Below are 18,850 nucleotides of genomic sequence, written 5' to 3' on the forward strand. Positions count from 1 at the left end.
CTATTTGTCAAGCTTCTGTCTAATTGAGGTATGTCTTGGATAGGCTATTTAGGCCTATCAAGATTCCTTTCTGAAATCTTCAGAAGTCAAGTCCGAAAGACGTATCAGAAATTCTAATAGGCTACATATAACATGAGATATGAAGGAGGCTATGAGTTATTTTCAGGCTATAACGGAAGAACCGAAAAGTAGCCTACTCGGAAGAAGTTTCCACTTTCAAAGTCTTTTCTAACATCCATGTCATACTCGCAGAGGTGTTGCATGAAGACTATCATTAATTAAGCAATACTAGTCCATTAAGGTGTCCGCTGGATTTTACGCACTAATACGTTTTGTTAAATTGCATTAATTTAATTTCAAATAATTCAATTTAGTTTCAATTTAAAATAGACATGCGTTACATGACCTATGATGGTGCGTGAAAAGTTGTCCCTTGTTTGTATATTAACAGGGAAATACAAAAGTTTGAAAATTGCAAACAATTTTTTTATATTCTAATATACAATTCTTCATAGGAGGACAAAACCAAGTTCTACCAAGTGGTATGATGGACATTGTTAGCAATTAAATAGATCAGTCAAATGTACAAAAAAACGCATGGTTCATTGCAAGGTCTTTTGCAATGAACGGACAGCAGTGAATTGAATCACATTTTATATTTTTAAAAACCGACTTAGAGTGTAGTTAAGTGTTCCAGAAGACTTGCGATATAGCGCCATCTTCTGAGAATATAAAACATAGCAACAAAATGAAAAGGGACGTTATTCTGAAAAAAGATACACGAGACCAAGACAATCACTACTATTAGTCCCGGCCAAGATAGTACAAGTCATGAGCTTTATTATGTTCCCACACTTTGTTGCACTGGTTTCATTAGCTTCTCATTAGGCTTAGTCCTAGAAGAGTGTGTGAAAAAACGTGGTCCTAGTTCAAAAAAGGCCAATGTTAAAGAAATACCTTAAAATTTGGTTGACAATCCATCCATCCATTATCTAAACATAATTACATAATTAGCTCCATTAGCTCTAACATGGTTGACAGCTGAAGACTGTTCTTATGTTCCAATATGAAATGTTTTTCTGTGATGTAATCTCTGAGTGAGCCAATGTTGGCTTACCCAACCAATCATTTAGCTAGGGTAGTTAGCTGCACACACACACCGGCCCTCCAGGACCGGAATTGCCCACCCCTGATCTGATGTGGATAGTACTGGAGCCTATCCCAGCACACATTGGGCAAGAGGTAGGAATACACCCAGGAAAAGTCTCCTATCTATCACAGGGCAATTTGGTTCATAATTAAGAATTCAAAGCGGAACCAAGGGCTCAGTCCAATCAGTTATTTGTTTCTCTTTTTTTCTCCTGTTTTTTCTCTTTCCTTTTTCTACTCCTAGCTCCACCCATTGGGAGAGGCTAGAAAAAGAGACTAGAAAAATAAGTGAAGACATGGCAGATGCATGACAGATGAGGAGAGGTTGATCAACAGGTCCAGGATCCATATTTATATGGCATGCTTTATAATACTTCCACAAAGGATGCGCTCATGTTTCCTTGCTCAAAGGAAAGTTCAGGAGTTCCTAACTTCTACTTCTAGCTCCTATAAGGAATATTTAATGGGTGGGAATGTCCTTAAAGATGGTGGAACTCGATTGATTTCCAGGTCAGTGGCAAGAAAAATAAAAAAAGAGGTGAAAAATAAGCGATTGGAATGAGCCACTCAACCATTGGTGCACAGTCACATGCAGGAAGGGGAGATGCTCATTTGAGCCAGGTGAAGACTTCTCTGGCTCTGTATGGACTTGTGGTGGACACAAACCCACTCCAAAATCATCCTAGGACATAATCCTGTTTGTTGACCCAAGTACTGAGTAGATTTCCAGGCTCCAACCACAGTAGCTTCAAATTGACCATCCGGACACTAGACCAGGGTTGCTTTCAGATTTCAGGGTTTTGGGCCAACTTCTGCTCTTAGTTATTTCTCTTAGTTATATTATCCTAAATATATTTACTGTCCTGAAGTACAGGAGTGAACCAACAAGCTGCCAGAAAACTAAAACTAAGGTAATTGGTTGGAACTAAAATCAGCACACGGACTAGCCCACCAGGACTTGAGTTGCCGCTACACTAAACCTTCAGCCTTAACAAACTGACACACCAGGCACTGGGGAATAGAAATTCACCATACAGACACTGTTTATGACCCCCCAAGCTCATGAACAACCAGTAGTAATCAGGTCCCAAAATGCAGTCTCCTCAGTAATGCACATGACAAATGCAGGGTATAATAGAAAGCAGTACAGAGCCTTCAGAGTATATTACCACTCTGCTCTCAAAGTCAACAAGGCCCTGTCTACTTTCCTGCACTGGGAGGTACAGTACATGACTATTGTCTTCAGCCAGTGATGATCTAATGATCTGATCCACCAATGTGTTCTGAATGATGTTAAGTAGGTCCCCTTTAGAAAGTCAGGCCACCAACCTCACAAGACAACAAACCTTTTTCAATAATTAGCACTTATTCACATAATTATACTTTAAATAGATATTGAAATAGATCCACTTACATAATGTACCACACTGATTTCAGCACTCCTCCTCAATTTTCCTGAGCTCCCCTTCTGTGCCCAGATGGACTATCCTCATTGTAATTCATCAGGAATATTAAGCTACCCTATGTTTCACAAAGAATAGCCTCCGAATTCCGCCCAATTTACCACTCTGAAACCTAGCCTCCTCATCCCTAACCATGACCGACAGGGAGTTAAGGTCAGAAGTCAAAAGCCAATAGGGTAATTCAGGTAGGCAACACAAAATGATTAAGAACCACTAAAATAGGTGAATATGTATTACATTTATCGGATACTACAAACCTCTAATTATTTAACAACATAACAAAGTGAATGCCAAATAGGGTAGTAACGTTAATATTTTGAAATATGCCTAGTTATATTTGTTGACCGTTCTGAAAGTGTTGTTGGGAAAATTATTCCTATCACAAGTCCAATATGAGAGGAATAATACAAAAATAAATTGTACAGGGACAAAATCCAATAAAATTGATTCAGTAAAATATGACACTGGCGTCTGGCCTTTTGTGGACGTCGCTTCAACTTCGCCTTTAAATCCCGGTGCTTCCATTCTGATCTTGTGATGATGTGACATCACTAATTTTAGTCAGTCGGGTCTTAACAGCTGATTGCAGTGGGAGTGGGCTCGCTCTGCATTTTTTTGTTAGAAACTCTAAATGGTATAACTATTTTGTGCGAATCCGTATCAGTTCATATCAATCAGTCCAGTTCGTGGTGTATAGCATGTTGTAATTTAAAAAGAGATGTATTGACATTTTTCGTTTTGGTTTACAAATATGGCGAGCTAATGTTTCGAATCTTACGTTAACAGCGTTTGTGAACCAGATAGCTCCTAACTGGCTAGCGTGTATGCTCATATTATTACGGATATGACATCGAGTAAGTTAACTGTTAGCTAACGTTTGCTAACTGCGCATCCCTGGAAGTTTTATAATAGCTGTTGTGAAGCTAACTGGTTAGCTCGTTGAGAAAAGACTGACTGATATAGGCATTTAGTGAAATCACACCTCCCTTGAAATCCCAGGTCACTAGCTAGAAATAGCAGGTGCATGATCAATGGCCTTCATAACGTCCACTCCAGTCACCTCAACAAGCCGGACATCCCGCACGGCACAGCGCAGCACGGCCGGGATATCCCCGTCCGGCACGAGTCCCACACGCATCACTCGCATTCAGGAGAAGGAGGAACTCAGGCAGCTGAATGACCGACTTGCCGCATACATAGAGCGTGCCCGACAGCTGGAGAATGACAAATCTTCCATGCGGATGCTGTTGGAGGAGAAGGAAGAATCGTCGACCAGAGAATTGGGAAAAATCCGGCTTCTGTATGAAAACGAACTCGCCGACGCTAGGAAGACACTGGACAGTACGGCCAACGAGAGGGCGAGGCTGGAAATAGAACTGTCTCGACTCTCAGAAGATCACCGAAAACTGCAAACAAGGTAGCTTGTTGGACCACACTCTACTACTGTCTAATTGCATTATCATTCTAATGTAGATTTGTAGATAAATTACTATAGCATATGATCAGTGGTGTGAATTACTTTGGGATTATAAAAGGTTCTTCCACAGTGTTACGCTTGAACAAAGTGAAAGGCCTACCCTACCTGGCTATCTATTTAAAAAGCAACTTGGAAGGCAGCATTAACTACATTCTGCTGGAATGGCTCTTAGCCTTTGTTACCATTTATTCTGGTAGAATTAGATAGTGTAGTTTTGCTTTTCAAGTTACAGTAAATATTGTCTTTGTAATGGTCTACTAGGCCCATTAGAACACACATTTAATGCAACTTGTGTTGTTATTAAAATTGTGCTTTATATCAGAAACAGCTAGGCATACTTATCTTACATGTGAGAATACAGTGCATGGTCATTTGAACCTAGCAGCATAATAAAATATTCACATCTTGAAACAGCACATTATGATTCTTTATAAAAAGTTTGTATTTTCTTTTTTCACCACCCCATATTACTCTTTTGTTTAATGTCCCAAATGCATTACCCAGGAATAGTAAGAAAGAGTCTGAGCTGGCCACGGCAGTGGGGCGGTGGAGAAACCTTGAAGCTGCCCTAAACTCCAAAGAGGCAGAATTTTCTAACTTACTGGCAGCAAACCGGGGACTGGAAAATGAAATCTCAGACCTCAAGGACCAGGTTTCCAATGTAGGCACTGCTCTGTTTTTATTCTAACAAATGTTTTCCTATCATACTGCAGCCTACTGTACTTTCTCAAGACTCCACCGCATAAATTGCTCCGCTCTTTGCAGTTTTTGTTGTCGTCTTCTGCTTCAACCAGAAATGCACGTTTCCATAACTAAATGAAATTCAGAGTTGGTGTACGGCTAATTGCTGGTGTTACTTACGCCAGACTAATCCTGTGGTTTTGCTCTTTAGCTGGAGCTGGCCTTGCAGGATGCTAAGACTCAGCTCCATGCAGAGATGCTGCGGAGGGTGGACATGGAGAACCAGGTGCAAACGCTACGGGAGCAGGTGGATTTTCAGAGACACCTGAGTGAGCAGGTAAAGGGGATCTGCACAATATCAATGAACCTTTCATAGCCGAACAATGTCTATGAAAGGCCTTTATGAAAAGGATGTGTATAGATTACTAAAGTTACTGCTAATTCTTGTGATATTGGCTTAATGTAATGGTTAGAAAAGGCTCCAGCATAAGATCTGTTTGCTTGTACATACTTAACAGAATAATGATCCAAAATGCAAGTTCTTGCATTGATTATGTACACCATCAACTAGGCTATTGCCTTCTTTATCTCTTGGGATGGGGGAGAGCTTAGTATAAAATGGAGAAACGGATCTTTTCTAGGGCTGATGTTGGAGAAAGTTGCGCAGGAACATCTCCCTTGGTAAGGTTTCCTCTGAGCCCTGTAGATCACTCAGGCATGTCCTCTTTGGTGGCCGCAGGAGGTCAGGGAGATGCGGAGCCGTCATGAGACCAGGCTGGTGGAGGTGGAGTCCGGGCGGCAGAAGGAGCTGGAGCACAAGCTGACCGAAGCCATGCAGCAGCTCCGGCACGAGCACGAGATCCAGATCCAGCAGTACAAAGAGGAGCTGGAGAGGACCTACAGTGCCAAAGTACACACGCAGTGCTCCTCTGTTCCCTGGGCTAAATGACACAATTTTCCTCCTTTTGGTTGTGTTCATTCGTTTATTTGGGGGTGGGGTGAGGGGCTGCTGGTGTGTCCTTTCTGATTCTCTCTGCTTCAAAGGATCCTGGGCAGTGCTGCCAACAAGTGAAGTTGACTAAGGGTGAAATGGTTGACTATATGAGTTAAGTTGACTTTGAGGCTTATTGGCATGGTGTGCACTACCTTCCTTATCACCCTTTGTTTAGAAACTGTTTTGATTCTTAATATACATATATATTAGCATAGAAGATGTTATTATTGTACTATAGTTTTTACAATCTTCTCGCCCTGTTGCTGTCTGAGGAAAGAACTGGGAGAGTGAGAGGTAGGGGAGGGTGACAGGTGGGGCAAAGTGCAAACACTGTTTATCCCACCCCTTCTCTGTGAAAGCGCTGAAGTTGAAACGCCATTGGCTGTGGCAATTTTCAACCAATGAGCTTGAATTATTGTACTGCTATAGATGTTTTGGTACAGAATGCCGGCCCGTCAACTGCATATTGAAACCTGGGACTACAAACACAGGTAGAGGGTGTCAACATGTCAATGAGCCTTTTTTAATGATAGGAAGGGATTTACAGTGGTCTTGTAACAATATTTTAAATCTTTAAGGGGTTATTTGAAATACTTATAGTAGCACATAACTCAACCAAACTAATGCTTACTGTAGTTAGGCTTGCTGTGCTGTATATTTAAAATGGCTGCCCTGTTTGTTTATCTGAAACAGTGTTTGGCCAGGAAGGTAGATATATCTAGGGAAGTGGTAAATCAGGCAGTTGATAAGAAGACACAGCTGAAGAGGAATGAAATGAGTGTTGAGATGAGGCAGGAGATTATGCTGCACACGGTGAGACTATTCTAATGTGAGAGGGTTTATTTAGCTTTTTAGTCCATCACCTTCATGACTGCGTTTGCATGATTAAGCCTAATAAATATGCTTAAAGTGAAAGTATGCTTAAAACTTTCAAAAGTTTTACAGCAGATAAATCATTGTTCGAGAGTCCTTCAGTAAAGTATTCAGCTGTTGTATGATTGTTTGAAAAATCGTCTCAAGTGGGTGAACAAAGTATTATTTTAACTCTGAAGCCCACGAGTGCCAGTGGTGATAATTTTGATTGTTTTTTCCTCAATATTGTCCACTCTGCAGTTAGAAAATGCACAGCATACAGCTTCCAAGAATAGCGACTTGGCCAGTTCCACCAGGGAAGAGCTTGCTGGAACCAAACTGCGACTAGAGAGCATGTCCTCTCAGCTCAGCCATTTCCAGAAGCAGGTAAATTGTTCTCAACTGTATTTTTAAGTCAGGAGCCCTATATTACTGACCACTTTGTTTTAGCTGTAGTACACACTTATATACCCTAGATGGCAGACATTGACCAACTATGTATATCTGAATTGAGGAATTTGTGCATGTGACTCAACTGTTCTCTACTGTGTGCGATCTATAATGGTGGAAAAGTAATCAACCGATACATTTCATTATACAATTTGTTTTTTTCCCGTTTTGTAAAGGAGCATTTTTAACTGCCTACCTGGCCTAAAGTGCCCTTAGGATCAAGATAGTAGTGCTTCTCTTATTTTAATGAAGCAAATGTATGCATACATTTTAATATCTAAAACTGTTATTACTGTTATCTGTTATTTGGGCCAGACTGATGCATTATTGTACTGATTAACTTGGTTTAATTAACTTGGTAATCCATCCTTATGTGGACAACAATGGCCATTAATATTTTATGTTGCTGTTATTGCATATTGTTTTGAAAATGTGAATTTGCTCATAAAATTTAGGAACAGCCAGTCTGAAATAGTAATATATATGCATATATATTGAATATATATGAATTCAGAGATGCATGAAAACACAACACAAAATGGCTATATCAGGTCTATATCCCACTAGTAAAATAAATCTAGTAAACCTAAATGTGCTTGTGCAGAGTCATTGTCAGACATTCATAGACTTTATAAAACTGATGAACATTTACTGAAATGAAAGGTAATTGGTTTCAAAGGGCCGCTGAAGAATTCAGTTGAAGGGCTATGAGCACAATGCAGACAGGACATAGGGCGGGCATCTTTATGGGAACGGTAAGCTCCGGCATGTCAAACCACTAACAGACTAAGGGCCAACGCAGTTCAGTGAATTAACGAGGCTGGTCAAACTTATTTAGTCCTTCCACACCGTGGCTGTGTGTGAAAACCAGATCCTTTGATGTCTTCCTATGCAGCCAGGACTTCTTATTCTGATCTCAGGGGAGGGGTTTTCCTGACTCTTTTTCTGTACTGGGCTCTAGTGAGCTGTGGCGGTATGGTAGCAGTAGCCTGCTTTGCTTTACGTGGCTGTGCTGACGGTGGTGGAGTGGAGGGGGTAAGGGATCACACTCTGAGACGAGCCTTGGTGCTGAGCCCCTCTCCCCACGGCAGAGCAGTGTCCTGGAGACCCGCGTGCGGGAGCTGGAGGCCATGTTGGACTGCGAGAGGGAGGCCGGCCAGCGGAGGCTGACGGAGAAGGAGCGCGAGATGGCGGACATGAGGCAGCAGATGCAGGCCCAGCTGGAGGAGTACGAGAACCTGCTGGACGTCAAGCTGGCTCTGGACATGGAGATCAACGCCTACCGGAAGATGCTGGAGGGAGAGGAGCAGAGGTACTGTCGGGCTTGCCTTCCGTCGGCATCTGTCCTCGACTCTTAAGTACAAGTGTGCAATTACTGCAAAGAGAGTTCAGCATCAGGAGTAAACCAAAATTTAAAGCCACTATCAAAATAAACTCGAACTCCCATTGACTCTATTAAGGAAAAATTTTGATAGAATTCAGGTCACAGTAACTCTTCCAGCCTGTGCTCTTAATATTGACACATCAGAAGTAGAGCAGAAGTTTGGAAATATTTCACCAGAATGGGGCAGTTATTTGGGGGTAGATTGGTGTATTTGTCTCTTGACTGCTTTTGTCCTACGTTTGAAGACTGAACCTGTCTCCGAGCCCGGCCCAGCATGCACCAGTGTCACGCACGCACTTGCAAGCTGGCAGAAGGCAAAGGGGGAAGAAACGCAAGCTGGAGGGCAGGGCCAGTTTGTCTCCTGGTTACAAGATCTCCCAGCATGCCTCAGCACAGGGGAGCGTGTCCATTGATGAGATCGACTTCGAAGGGACCTACATCAAGCTTAGGAACAACTCTGAGACGGTGGGACCTGTGGACTGTATTATACTGTATCTTTTGCTTTAAACACACCCTTGAAAGTGATTGATTTTAAATGTGGAAAGTAACTAAAGGCGTTTTATATTCTATTGGTTTATATATTTTAGAAGAATTCTTTTTTTTTTTTTTTTCATATCTGTATATAATCATTACAAAAATGTAAACTGTTGAGCATTTAGTGCCAACAGTACATTGCATGCTTTTAAAGCAGAAAAGTTGGCAACTTACTTGTTAAAACTGTTTTGAGTGGGGACAGTTTTATCTTTATTTCGTTTTACAGTTGGGTACATTGGTGAGAGCGTGCTGTAGGGACCCTGTATGTGTTGTCTTCAACTTCTCTAGGACCAGCCTTTGGGTGGGTGGGTCTTAAGAAAGAGCCACAGGACCACGCCCGAGGTGTCCTTCCAGATCCCAGCCTCTTGCGTCCTGAGAGCAGGACAGACACTAACGGTGAGTCGACTGCAGGTACAACTCGCACCTGGGTTCTAATGGTATTTGTTTTGGATGACTTTTCTGAGCTCTATTGATCTTGCCTGGTGCATTTGAACTGCAAGGAGGAGCAGATGAACAGGGTTTACACTTTTGGGATCACTTCATTTGTTTCACTACACCGGGAAGACTGCGTAAAAGTATTTGAAGCCAAAACCAATACCATTTCAACCCAGGTCTGGTAGAACTACATGTAGTGACCCATGTGAGTACAGACTTAACACAACTAAGGACATGATTTAGTCAACCGGGACAAATCATTCTCCAACTCTAGTCCTCATTTCTAGGCCATGATGTTCATAATTAGATGTTAGTAAATGTGGTCTAGCTGTCAGGTAATACATTTTTGGCTCCGTGTTCTATTCTTTCTCTCAGATTTGGGGGGCGGGTGCTGGGGTTGAGCCGAAAGCCCCCACTGACTTTGTGCTGCAGAGGAGCTGGGGACTGGTGGACGATGTAAGGGTTTCCCTGGTCAGCCCTCTTAATGAGGTGAGTCCACTGCCTGCCTGCCTGGGCAAACACCCAGGCTTAACCTGATGCTTAAAGGTCCCATATCATATACCTTTCCAGTGTTTTATTTTACGTTCTGATATCTATAACAAGACGTTTGTGGTATTCATTACCAAAAACAATCTCTGTCCAGTTACAGTCCATTCTCCAGTGCCTCATGAGCTTTACCAAGAACAGGCTGTTTTAGTGACTGTGTCTTTAAGGCTCATTGATATCAGTGAACCAATGTTCTTGATTGGCTGGCTAGCTTCAAAGAACTGGATACGCTCGTTCCGAGCGCTTGGATTTGTTCTGGCTACAAGGTGGGCTGTGCCAAAGGCAGCCATCACAACAATATGCTCATTACATTATGTCAGAAATTCACACAGTCCGGACAGTTGAAATGGTCCTTCATACGGATTGTGGGGATTTATTTGGGGACTGTTCGTTTTGATACCTTCAGTGTTTTTATAGCACCTTCAACTCCTTTATACAGTAATCCACATGGCTAGGGAAAGTCATTTTCCACAGTATGGGAGCTTTAACGTGTGCCCGCACGTGTCGTCGACAGGAGAAGGCGGAAAGGAGCCTGGTCCGCGTGCAGAGGGCGGGTGAGGGCGATTCTGAGCTGGAGCTGGAGGAGGAGGAAGCTGGCGGTAGCGAGTTGTATCTCCGCCGACAGGTAACCTAGCCCCCGGTTCTGATCCATAAACACTGCTGTATTTATTTCACTCTCTTCCTGTTCTGAATGTAGCTATAAGCTCAAAAACACGCTTTTAATTGCCCTTTTTTATTCTTTGTCTGGTGCGTAAGCCAAAAAGAAGAAAAAAGAAATGTTGTTTGGTCTCGTGAGCGCCACCTTGTGGTGCAGACAGACCATCAGACCCCCTGTAGGTGAGGTTGTGAAATAATGCATACTTCTTCGCACAGTGATCCCAGAGCCGCTTGCTTCGCTAAAGCTTATGCTCCTAGAGGTGTGGCAGTTTAGCTGTTAAATGTCCGATAACGCCTGCCCGCAATAGTGTGTTCTTCCTGCATGGACAGCATTTGGTTCCCTGACAAAGGGCCGCTTAGCAGGCTAAATGTTTTGGCAGTAATGCTGCGTGTCATTATCCAAGCTTTAACGCACTCCCCCTGCTGCCCACGCATGCTTGAGTCTTCTGCTGTCCAGGAGGTCAGAAGTTAAGGCACTCTGTTTCCACAGGGGCAGACCGAAGAGGACACCAGGTGCGCCGTTATGTAACCATGTTCAGTCATAACGTGAGCACGCTGTGACCGGAGACGACCCAAGTTCCTCTCCGTTTTCTCTGACAGAACAGTGTTCAGGATTACTCGGTTGGTGACAGAAAAAAGACCACTTGTACATTACAACATTTCTCAAACTGCTTTGGAAGTTGCATATTCAGAATCTTTAACAGAGTAACTATAGGAAAATGTTCACTATGAATACCATTCCAGTAATTTGCGTTATACATTGGCTCAATCTGCTTTTTGAGTGGATTTTTGAGAGGAAATTGATGAGCAATACCCTCTATTCAAATGACTGTCTGTCACAGGCTCCCATAGCAAATTATATCAGAGTTTTGAGTTGGGCTAGCACTTTGTCCCCCGCTCAACGACTCACGTGACCTACTTAAGGCTCTTAAATTTCAACGGTTAGCACTGTGACCTCAACCCTGTGACCGAGACTACACAGTATTCAATTGTATGAGTGATAGTGGAATAGTTATTTATGCACACATTTACATTTGAACATGAGATGTACATTGGGGAAAATATTTTTTATATGCTATGACCCACCTGCCATGATGGCAAGGGTCCCCAAAATTGAATTGTAGATACTCCAGAACTGAGCTTTTTTTTTTTTTACTATTCCAATATGCCACTTAGCTTTTGAAAAGAGCAAATACATAAAATAACAGTTTTGTTTTTCAAATAACAAAAATGTAATGCTAGTCTGAAAATCTCATTGATATTGTCATGGCTCTGTCCCTCATATAATTTGAATTTCTGTGGAGGGTTGGGTCTGTAATACCTTTTAAATCAACCAGTTCTGTTAAGTTTTTAGAGAATATTATTTTGATTACAAGGAGAGACATTCATTTGAGCTACTTTCATTATTGTTTTGTTTGTGCCTTATTTGGACAGAAATGAGTGTCACAGCTGCCCTAATGACAATAGCACTTGTATTTGACCAAGGGTCCCTCTATCACAAGGGTTCTTATTCCATATTGTCTCAAGCTCCTCCTGTACAGTATGCATTAGCTAATAGTATTCGAAAGCACACAGTCATACATATGTGCATCTGTCCATTTATTCTACCTCTTGATCGCTATATTCAATATTGGTGTGTAATGAAATTATAAATGTTTTCCCCGTCAAAATGAATGCACACATCGCAAATTAAAGCTTGACCATTAAATTGGATTTTGTTCTAGAAACGTAATGTCATGACCACTTGCCTAAGTCAAGTAATGGATGTTATGGAAGTATTTATAATTATAAAATATTTTGATGAGGTAATGCATTTCAATACTTTAGGTGAACAGAATAAAAAGCATTTAGCAGTAGAGTCCTCTGCTCTTTGGTTTTGGCTATAGACGCTTGGCTTTCTAACTCTGTATTGTTCCAATCGTATCTTCAGCATAATTTGCTGAGGTCCCCTCCCCTTCCATAAGTATCCATGCTGAGGTCTTCTCGCACTGCTTGGCACAGGCACTTGTTCCCCTTTGGCTTTATTCAAATAATTTTCAAAAAGTAAAAACATAAACATTGGAAAGGCCTCTTATTGTCAGTCCATTGCCTTGGAAAAGAACAAGACTTGTCTTTAGTTATTTATTAAATGTGTGTTTCAACAGTATTCTAAAGTATTTTGTAAAACTTCAATAAAGATTTTCACTGAACTGATGGCACAGATCTTCATTGTTTGCATCAGTCAACCATTTGGCTCATTTGACCATGAGTATAAACCTGAAGGACTTGATTGTTCATGATTGTATAAAAACAACATAGTAGCAGCACAGAATGATTGGTGTCATTGGGAATTTCAAAGCTGTACAGACATTTGTAGAGTGCTGGAGATGCTGGCTGTCTTGAAATGGCATTTTGGAAGAAGAAATTGTCCAGAATCTCCCAAATTCAGCACATTGCCAGTGATTTCCCTTTTAATGTTCATTTACTTAAAATAAAAAAAATTAAAAAAAATTCACACAAAACTAAATCTTTGTCAAAGGGTAAATTTTCTTTGTCAAACAAAAGCAAAAGGGTGGTATTTATCATGAAGTCTATACAGCCCAGGGGCAGAGTGGTTTAATCCTTGGGAGTAGTAGTCCACCTGAAATGGTGACACACAGTACACAGCTACACCACGGTCTCCTTGCTTGTGTCCTTGTTTGAGAAGGGCTCAGGAACTTCCTGTTGGTGAGGTGGTAACAGTCCTGGCCTGGAGATCTGGAGTCTGACTCTCTGATTGGTCCTTTTCCACGCCTCAAAGAGGTGAACGTGGTAGCGCAAAGAGACCTGTGGTAAAGGACAGATCATTGCTTAGTTTTTAATTTTTTAATTCTACTCACACAATACAACAGTGGAACACAACCGCCTGTAAGTAAAAAAAAAAAATATATATATATATATATATATACCTCTCCAGTCATATACTTGGAACCAACATGAGTTGCACCTTTCAAATCTTAAAGCTAAAATCCTAGTCTTGCAGTTTTTAAAGTTCGACACCATGAAATGCATACTGCAGAGCTTGAGAGGTTGCTGAGGACATCCTGTATATTTTCACTTCTGTAGCCTTGGGATACTGTGTTCAGAGGTAGGCTATATCATTTTAAGTTAAGTATTTGGCGGCTTCTTTATACAGATAAGGGGTTCCACTTCTTGCAGATTAGTCTACTCGTAAATATGTTGTGATATTCTGTCAGGTTTTTTTTAAAGTGTGTAATGGGGACTCGGTGGAGTGCCACCTGCCTTTGGAGGGGCAGGAGCTAACCGCTAGCTGTGTGGTGCATAGGCATGTGTGACATTGCCCTGACCAGGCACAATATCAAATCTTGGCAATCATGAAATTGAATTTGAAACGCCTTGTATGAGACATATCCAGGCCTGCGACTGGCAGTATTAAAAGAGTGGAAGCATTACAGTAGGTGAGCCGAGTACTGGATTTGTGCTTTAAACTCAACTCCATGTTGGATTCCAGAGTGGCTTTGCTGTCTCTATGCAGCACACACTGAGCTAGTTTCATGTTCGTGGTTCCAGGATTGAACGGTCTCCATCAGAAGGAAAACATTCTATTCATAGTCTAGATTCTATTTCTTGTGTAATTAAGCATGAAGTAAATTGTTTTAGAACTTTTTACAAAAGTTTAAAACAATTTTGGCTTGTCCTGTATTCTGTGTAAACTGGCTGGTACTCACAAAGGTCCAGAACAGGTAGATGGCGAATAGTGCAAGAGTGAGGACAATGAGGCCAATGGCCTCCATGCTGTTGCTGTAGTAGAGGTCCATGGCCCCCTGGACACAGAGCCAGCCAGACAGACAGGCCAGCGGGGTGATGAACATGAAACAGATGATGTCTCCACACAGCGTCCGCCTCTGGTGCTGCATGGATGGCGTGTCCAGCCACTGAGAACCACAAAGCGAGATCTGTAGTTCAACTAATGGTCCTTTGGCTTGTCTCCATAGAGGAATCCCTTTTTAGTTGCTTATGGAACCCTCTTTATCATAAGTGTGGAGTTGTGAAAGCTTCCAGACAAAGAACTATTTTAACCTTGGGCTAGATAGGGTTCTATGGATTCACAGGGTTCTTTTTAGAACCATTTTTGGTATAGAATTCCATCACAAGGATTATACATTCATGTACATAGATTGATGGACCAGTAGTTTGACAACTGTAGTTGTTAAGTGTAACCTTCAGCAAAGTAGTGTCACAGTTTGATGTCTCTTATCTTACTTCGGTAGACACTAACAAATGAGATGTCGGCCTGTTTTGAGTCAAGGCTAACTTTGCCTTTCAAATAAATCCAAGGGCTACATTTCTTTCTTCACATTTTGGGGAGTTCTGCTATTACCAGCAATAAACTTAGAATACTTATTTTAACTTAAGTATTTGTAAATCCAAGTTAGACAACATTTTTGATGAATTCACACCATAATTCTTCCCAATAGGTATGTGCTTTATCTATCAGAGAGCTGGTGCCGAGCCACTTACCCAAGGCTGGAGAGACAAGCAGTCTCAGAAAGACTGTGCAACAGCCAGGCTATTCCTACTGACTGTGTCGTAAGGCACAGGGGATGCAATCAGAAAATTACCGCACTATCCCAGTCCCAGTGTGTGCACGAGATAATGTCCATTAATATAACATAATACCCTCTCCTCTGTGACACAGCGCCATCTAATCTCATTTCCATGCTTAAGTGGCTCTCAGTTAAAAGCAACTGAGGGACAGCAGACCATAACGGGCAGCTAACTATGAGGGAGGACTACAGCCGCTATCATCTGTCATCAGAGTGCTGCTTCCTAAATAAATTTAAATGTTATGAATGAACTAGAAATTATGATAAATGTCTATCTTGTAATGGCAATTAAGCTGTATTTCGAGCATCCCGTTGTGCAAAACATTCCATCCATAGCTTCAAGTACAGAAATATATACTTTCATTTGTTTATTTCTTAAAACTTTTCCATAAAATTTAGTGAAGACAGAATTCACAGCCATGTGTAAAGACAACAGTATTGCTATTCAAATTAATTCCTCCAACTTTCAGGACATTAGGGTTAGATCTCTAACTAACATCCAGTTGATTGTCATAACGGTTTAAACTGGCCTTTCCGCTGAGGGGGAGGCGGGGGGTGGGGGGTGGGGGGGTTTGGGGGTGAAGAAGCTTAATTCCTGGCTTTGTCACGGTTTTAACGCGGAGGTCGGCCGCAGCTGAGTCTCGGCGTTTCTCTTTTACCTCGGTGAGTGGCTTTGGCAGGCGTTCCAAGGCGAATTCAAAGTGGCAGAGCTCACAGCGGCTGCTGTTTGAGGCTGTCAGCCAGCGCTCCAGACAGCTGCAGTGGACCATGGCCAGGGTCCCAGCGCACTGGCACGGGGAGAGCAGGTCCTCCACGCCACTGCCCTCGTGACAGATCCGACAGAACGAGTCCTCGCTGCAAAGGCTTCATTACCACAGAGACTCACCGTTAACACTGCCAACAAGGCCTCCGGGAATCATTAGCATTGTTCGAAAGCACTTTCTACATACAGCCATCTGATGATTAACATGTGTATTTAGCATCTCACTTAAGAATATTCTCAACAAGCCCTGGGTTAATGATCCTTTCTCTACTGTACGTTTGTGGATATTGAGGCAATCTGCAGTTTTATCGAGAAATCCTTTCTGCATCAACATTCCACATTGAATTTAACATTTTCCAACAGGTTTGTTTGCTTAGTCCAACAATAATTAGCAGTGATTCATTGTTTTAATTGCACAGATAAGTGCAAAGGGCCAATTCACCAATCATTTTGCAATTATGAAATGGTGAAGCACAGCATCTATCTGCTTTAGTTTGTGGTTTCCCTGTTGTCAGCTCTTTGAGCCTGACCCACCTGCTGGTGCTGGGACTGGAGACAGCACAGGGGACAGGGCTGCAGCAGTGGATGACTTCCTGCACAGGGGGGGCCAGGTGCTCCTCCGGTGAGGGGTCTAGAGGAGACTTCTCCACTGCTGGGTCCACAGGTTCCTCACATGCCATGGCTACTGTCCATGAGGGCCATTACATCCACTCAGGTAAATATCACCTGAGACAGGACAGAGACTCAATTCAGCCATCCTCAGGCTACCAATTAAGATGTTGATCCATACAAACTAAATGTATATACTCCCCATTTATTCATTGATCCCTGGGAATTTCCCCCTAATATTCTCACAATGCAATAATGGGCAATTGCCCCAAGTTATTTTTTGTCCATCCTTTATAGGAGTATCAGCAAGCTACATATATTTTATAGGAATCAATTGAAATGAGAGGATGCTCAGCAAACAATGAGTTCAATTCTGCGAGCGCACAAGTGTTCTTAAATTTAATCCCTCCCGTCTGCATTCGGGGGGAAAAAAACGTCTGAAATGCATATGACATGTCTACTGTAGTGTGTTTAACCTAGTTCTTTTCGCCTTTCCTGTCTTAAGAATGGCAGTTCCTTAATACAGGGAGTAGCCAATTACAACTTCAGCTGAAAAACCTTCAGCCTCTGATGTTTGACATCATTCTTAGTTTTATTAGCACATACAATAGAGGAAAATGTAACTGCCTCTATAATATAGACTTTGAATACAGTAGCACCATGTTGTCTTAGCTCTGTTGGAGTGAAGATCTTTATTCCTCATGATGTTTTTTTAAGAGTGCACACTTTAGGTGGCATGTTGCATTGGCTGTGAGCAGAGTGCAGAGGGCGGCTTAAGGGACAAGAGAGAAGGTTGGCCAGCAGACCTGGCATCCCTTTGATCTCAGGTTTAACATGCGTCCCCAGACATCTGCAGACAGAGGTCAGGGAGAAGGGGCTACAATCCTGGTAATCCTGGGGCTCTTATCCTGTCCTGGAAGTGTATAAATTGGACAAGTCAACACAGCCACAGAAGCTCTGTTTCCTCTGTTTCGTCCAACCGCATGAAAACACGGTTTTTCTATTCTGAAACATTTTTACTTCTCCAGGCCAGCCATGTCCAGAACACAGTTGTGCATTTTGTGCTTTTTTATTTATTATTTCCAAATTGCTGATAGTATGTTTATTAATACTTGATAGTGTAATACCTGTGTATTATTTGTAATGCACAGGTGCATGGAATGTGTTTTTCAGTGGTTGTTTCAGCTTGAACACAATGGCAGATAGTAGTTCAGTCGTGTATGTTGCCGAACATGGTTAATCCTTTAAGTGTCACCCCTTTGCTTGAAAATTACATACCCAAAATAATTCCTAAACCCTTTTGATTACTGGTGTCTTCTGAAAGGTAACCCTTTGAGGTTTGTTTTCCAAGAGTCAGAATTACTCTACATATTACTAAAAACAGATTATTGCGCTGGTGCCTGGCACACTTAGAAAGCCAATCAATCCAAATTATCTCCAAAAATGAGCATTCTGCATTGTTGTTTCTAAGCTATGTCTAGGCAGTCTTCCAAAAAGGACATTTGGAGACTCCAAAAGGACACATGGAAACTAAATAATACTATTGTAAAATACTGCTTACTGAAGTATACGACACACTTTGAGTTTGCACCTCACCCCACCTGTCACCCTCCCCCTATCACTCCCTCTCCTTGTGCTTTCCTCATGCAGCAACAGATCGTTTTTTGGAATTAGAAACTATTATGCATTTGGTGCGCTGGACCCTTGCTGTGAAAAGGACACTGACATTGCCTTATTTCTTTGGTATGTAGATTTCCTAAATGCAGAGAAGGGACCTACTTGTTACAAAATAATGAACTGTTGTCGATAAGCAATGGCATCTTAAAATAGGTTATACAGGTTATACAGAGAGAACCGTGGGTTTTGACACTTTCAAATGATATATCCTGTTACCATAGTAATTGGAAATTGCGCCATAAAAAAAGAAATGAATGCAGAAAGAAACCCACGCCAGCCCGGCCCTGGGCCAGGGAGACTTAAAGGGTTAAGCATGGGTATTCAACAGCATTTCTGAAGCTGTAGCACATCCTATACTGTATGTGGTGATGGCTTACATTTATAATTGAAAGTGAAAGTTCTGTCATAACAGCATGTATCATCACACACTCAACACGTTAATAATAGAGGCCACTACAGCAAGACAGGATTTGACAGAAAGAAATCTGACAAAATTACCTTTTTTCTAACAGCCAATGCCGTGACCTTTCTAACCTTTACGTAATGCAAGGCTGTAATTCAGAGCTGAATGAGGATTACGGTTTAATACTCAC

General features: G+C 41.9%; 2 protein-coding genes across 3 annotated transcripts; one reads left to right on the forward strand and one right to left on the reverse strand.

Moving 5' to 3' along the window:
• The first annotated feature begins 3,192 nt into the window (after window positions 1-3,192).
• Window positions 3,193-12,815, forward strand: lmnl3 (lamin L3). Of its 2 annotated transcripts, XM_061246401.1 has the most exons (12): window positions 3,193-4,029; window positions 4,594-4,750; window positions 4,982-5,107; window positions 5,510-5,680; window positions 6,878-7,003; window positions 8,158-8,378; window positions 8,696-8,915; window positions 9,273-9,380; window positions 9,795-9,908; window positions 10,480-10,590; window positions 10,722-10,802; window positions 11,113-12,815. In XM_061246401.1, exons 1-11 carry the CDS (start codon window positions 3,644-3,646, stop codon window positions 10,758-10,760), a joined length of 1,779 nt encoding a protein of 592 aa, XP_061102385.1. In that variant the 5' UTR covers window positions 3,193-3,643; the 3' UTR covers window positions 10,761-10,802; window positions 11,113-12,815. The 2 variants fall into 2 exon arrangements, with proteins under 2 accessions (XP_061102385.1, XP_061102384.1); XM_061246400.1 differs by lacking the exon at window positions 10,722-10,802.
• A 230-nt stretch (window positions 12,816-13,045) lies between these two features.
• Window positions 13,046-16,651, reverse strand: zgc:158785 (uncharacterized protein LOC791214 homolog). Its single transcript, XM_061246880.1, has 4 exons — window positions 16,506-16,651; window positions 15,868-16,063; window positions 14,330-14,536; window positions 13,046-13,427 (listed from the first exon to the last, which is right to left on the reverse strand). Exons 1-4 carry the CDS (start codon window positions 16,649-16,651, stop codon window positions 13,269-13,271), a joined length of 708 nt encoding a protein of 235 aa, XP_061102864.1. The 3' UTR covers window positions 13,046-13,268.
• Between the last annotated feature and the right edge of the window lie 2,199 nt (window positions 16,652-18,850).

This window comes from Conger conger, chromosome 6, assembly GCF_963514075.1.
Source record: "Conger conger chromosome 6, fConCon1.1, whole genome shotgun sequence".
Lineage (NCBI taxonomy): Eukaryota > Metazoa > Chordata > Actinopteri > Anguilliformes > Congridae > Conger > Conger conger.

Excerpts from the sequence above, each read along its gene's own strand:
- lmnl3 (XM_061246401.1), top strand. The coding sequence starts at position 3,644 with ATGGCCTTCATAACGTCCACTCCAGTCACCTCAACAAGCCGGACATCC. Across the intron at positions 8,916-9,272 it reads TTAGGAACAACTCTGAGACG|GACCAGCCTTTGGGTGGGTG; the intron begins GTGGGACCTGTG and ends CAACTTCTCTAG. Across the intron at positions 10,591-10,721 it reads AGTTGTATCTCCGCCGACAG|CCAAAAAGAAGAAAAAAGAA; the intron begins GTAACCTAGCCC and ends CTGGTGCGTAAG.
- zgc:158785 (XM_061246880.1), bottom strand. The coding sequence starts at position 16,651 with ATGGCATGTGAGGAACCTGTGGACCCAGCAGTGGAGAAGTCTCCTCTA. Across the intron at positions 14,537-15,867 it reads TGCCAAAGCCACTCACCGAG|TGGCTGGACACGCCATCCAT; the intron begins GTAAAAGAGAAA and ends TGTGGTTCTCAG. Across the intron at positions 13,428-14,329 it reads TCTACCTGTTCTGGACCTTT|GTCTCTTTGCGCTACCACGT; the intron begins GTGAGTACCAGC and ends CCTTTACCACAG.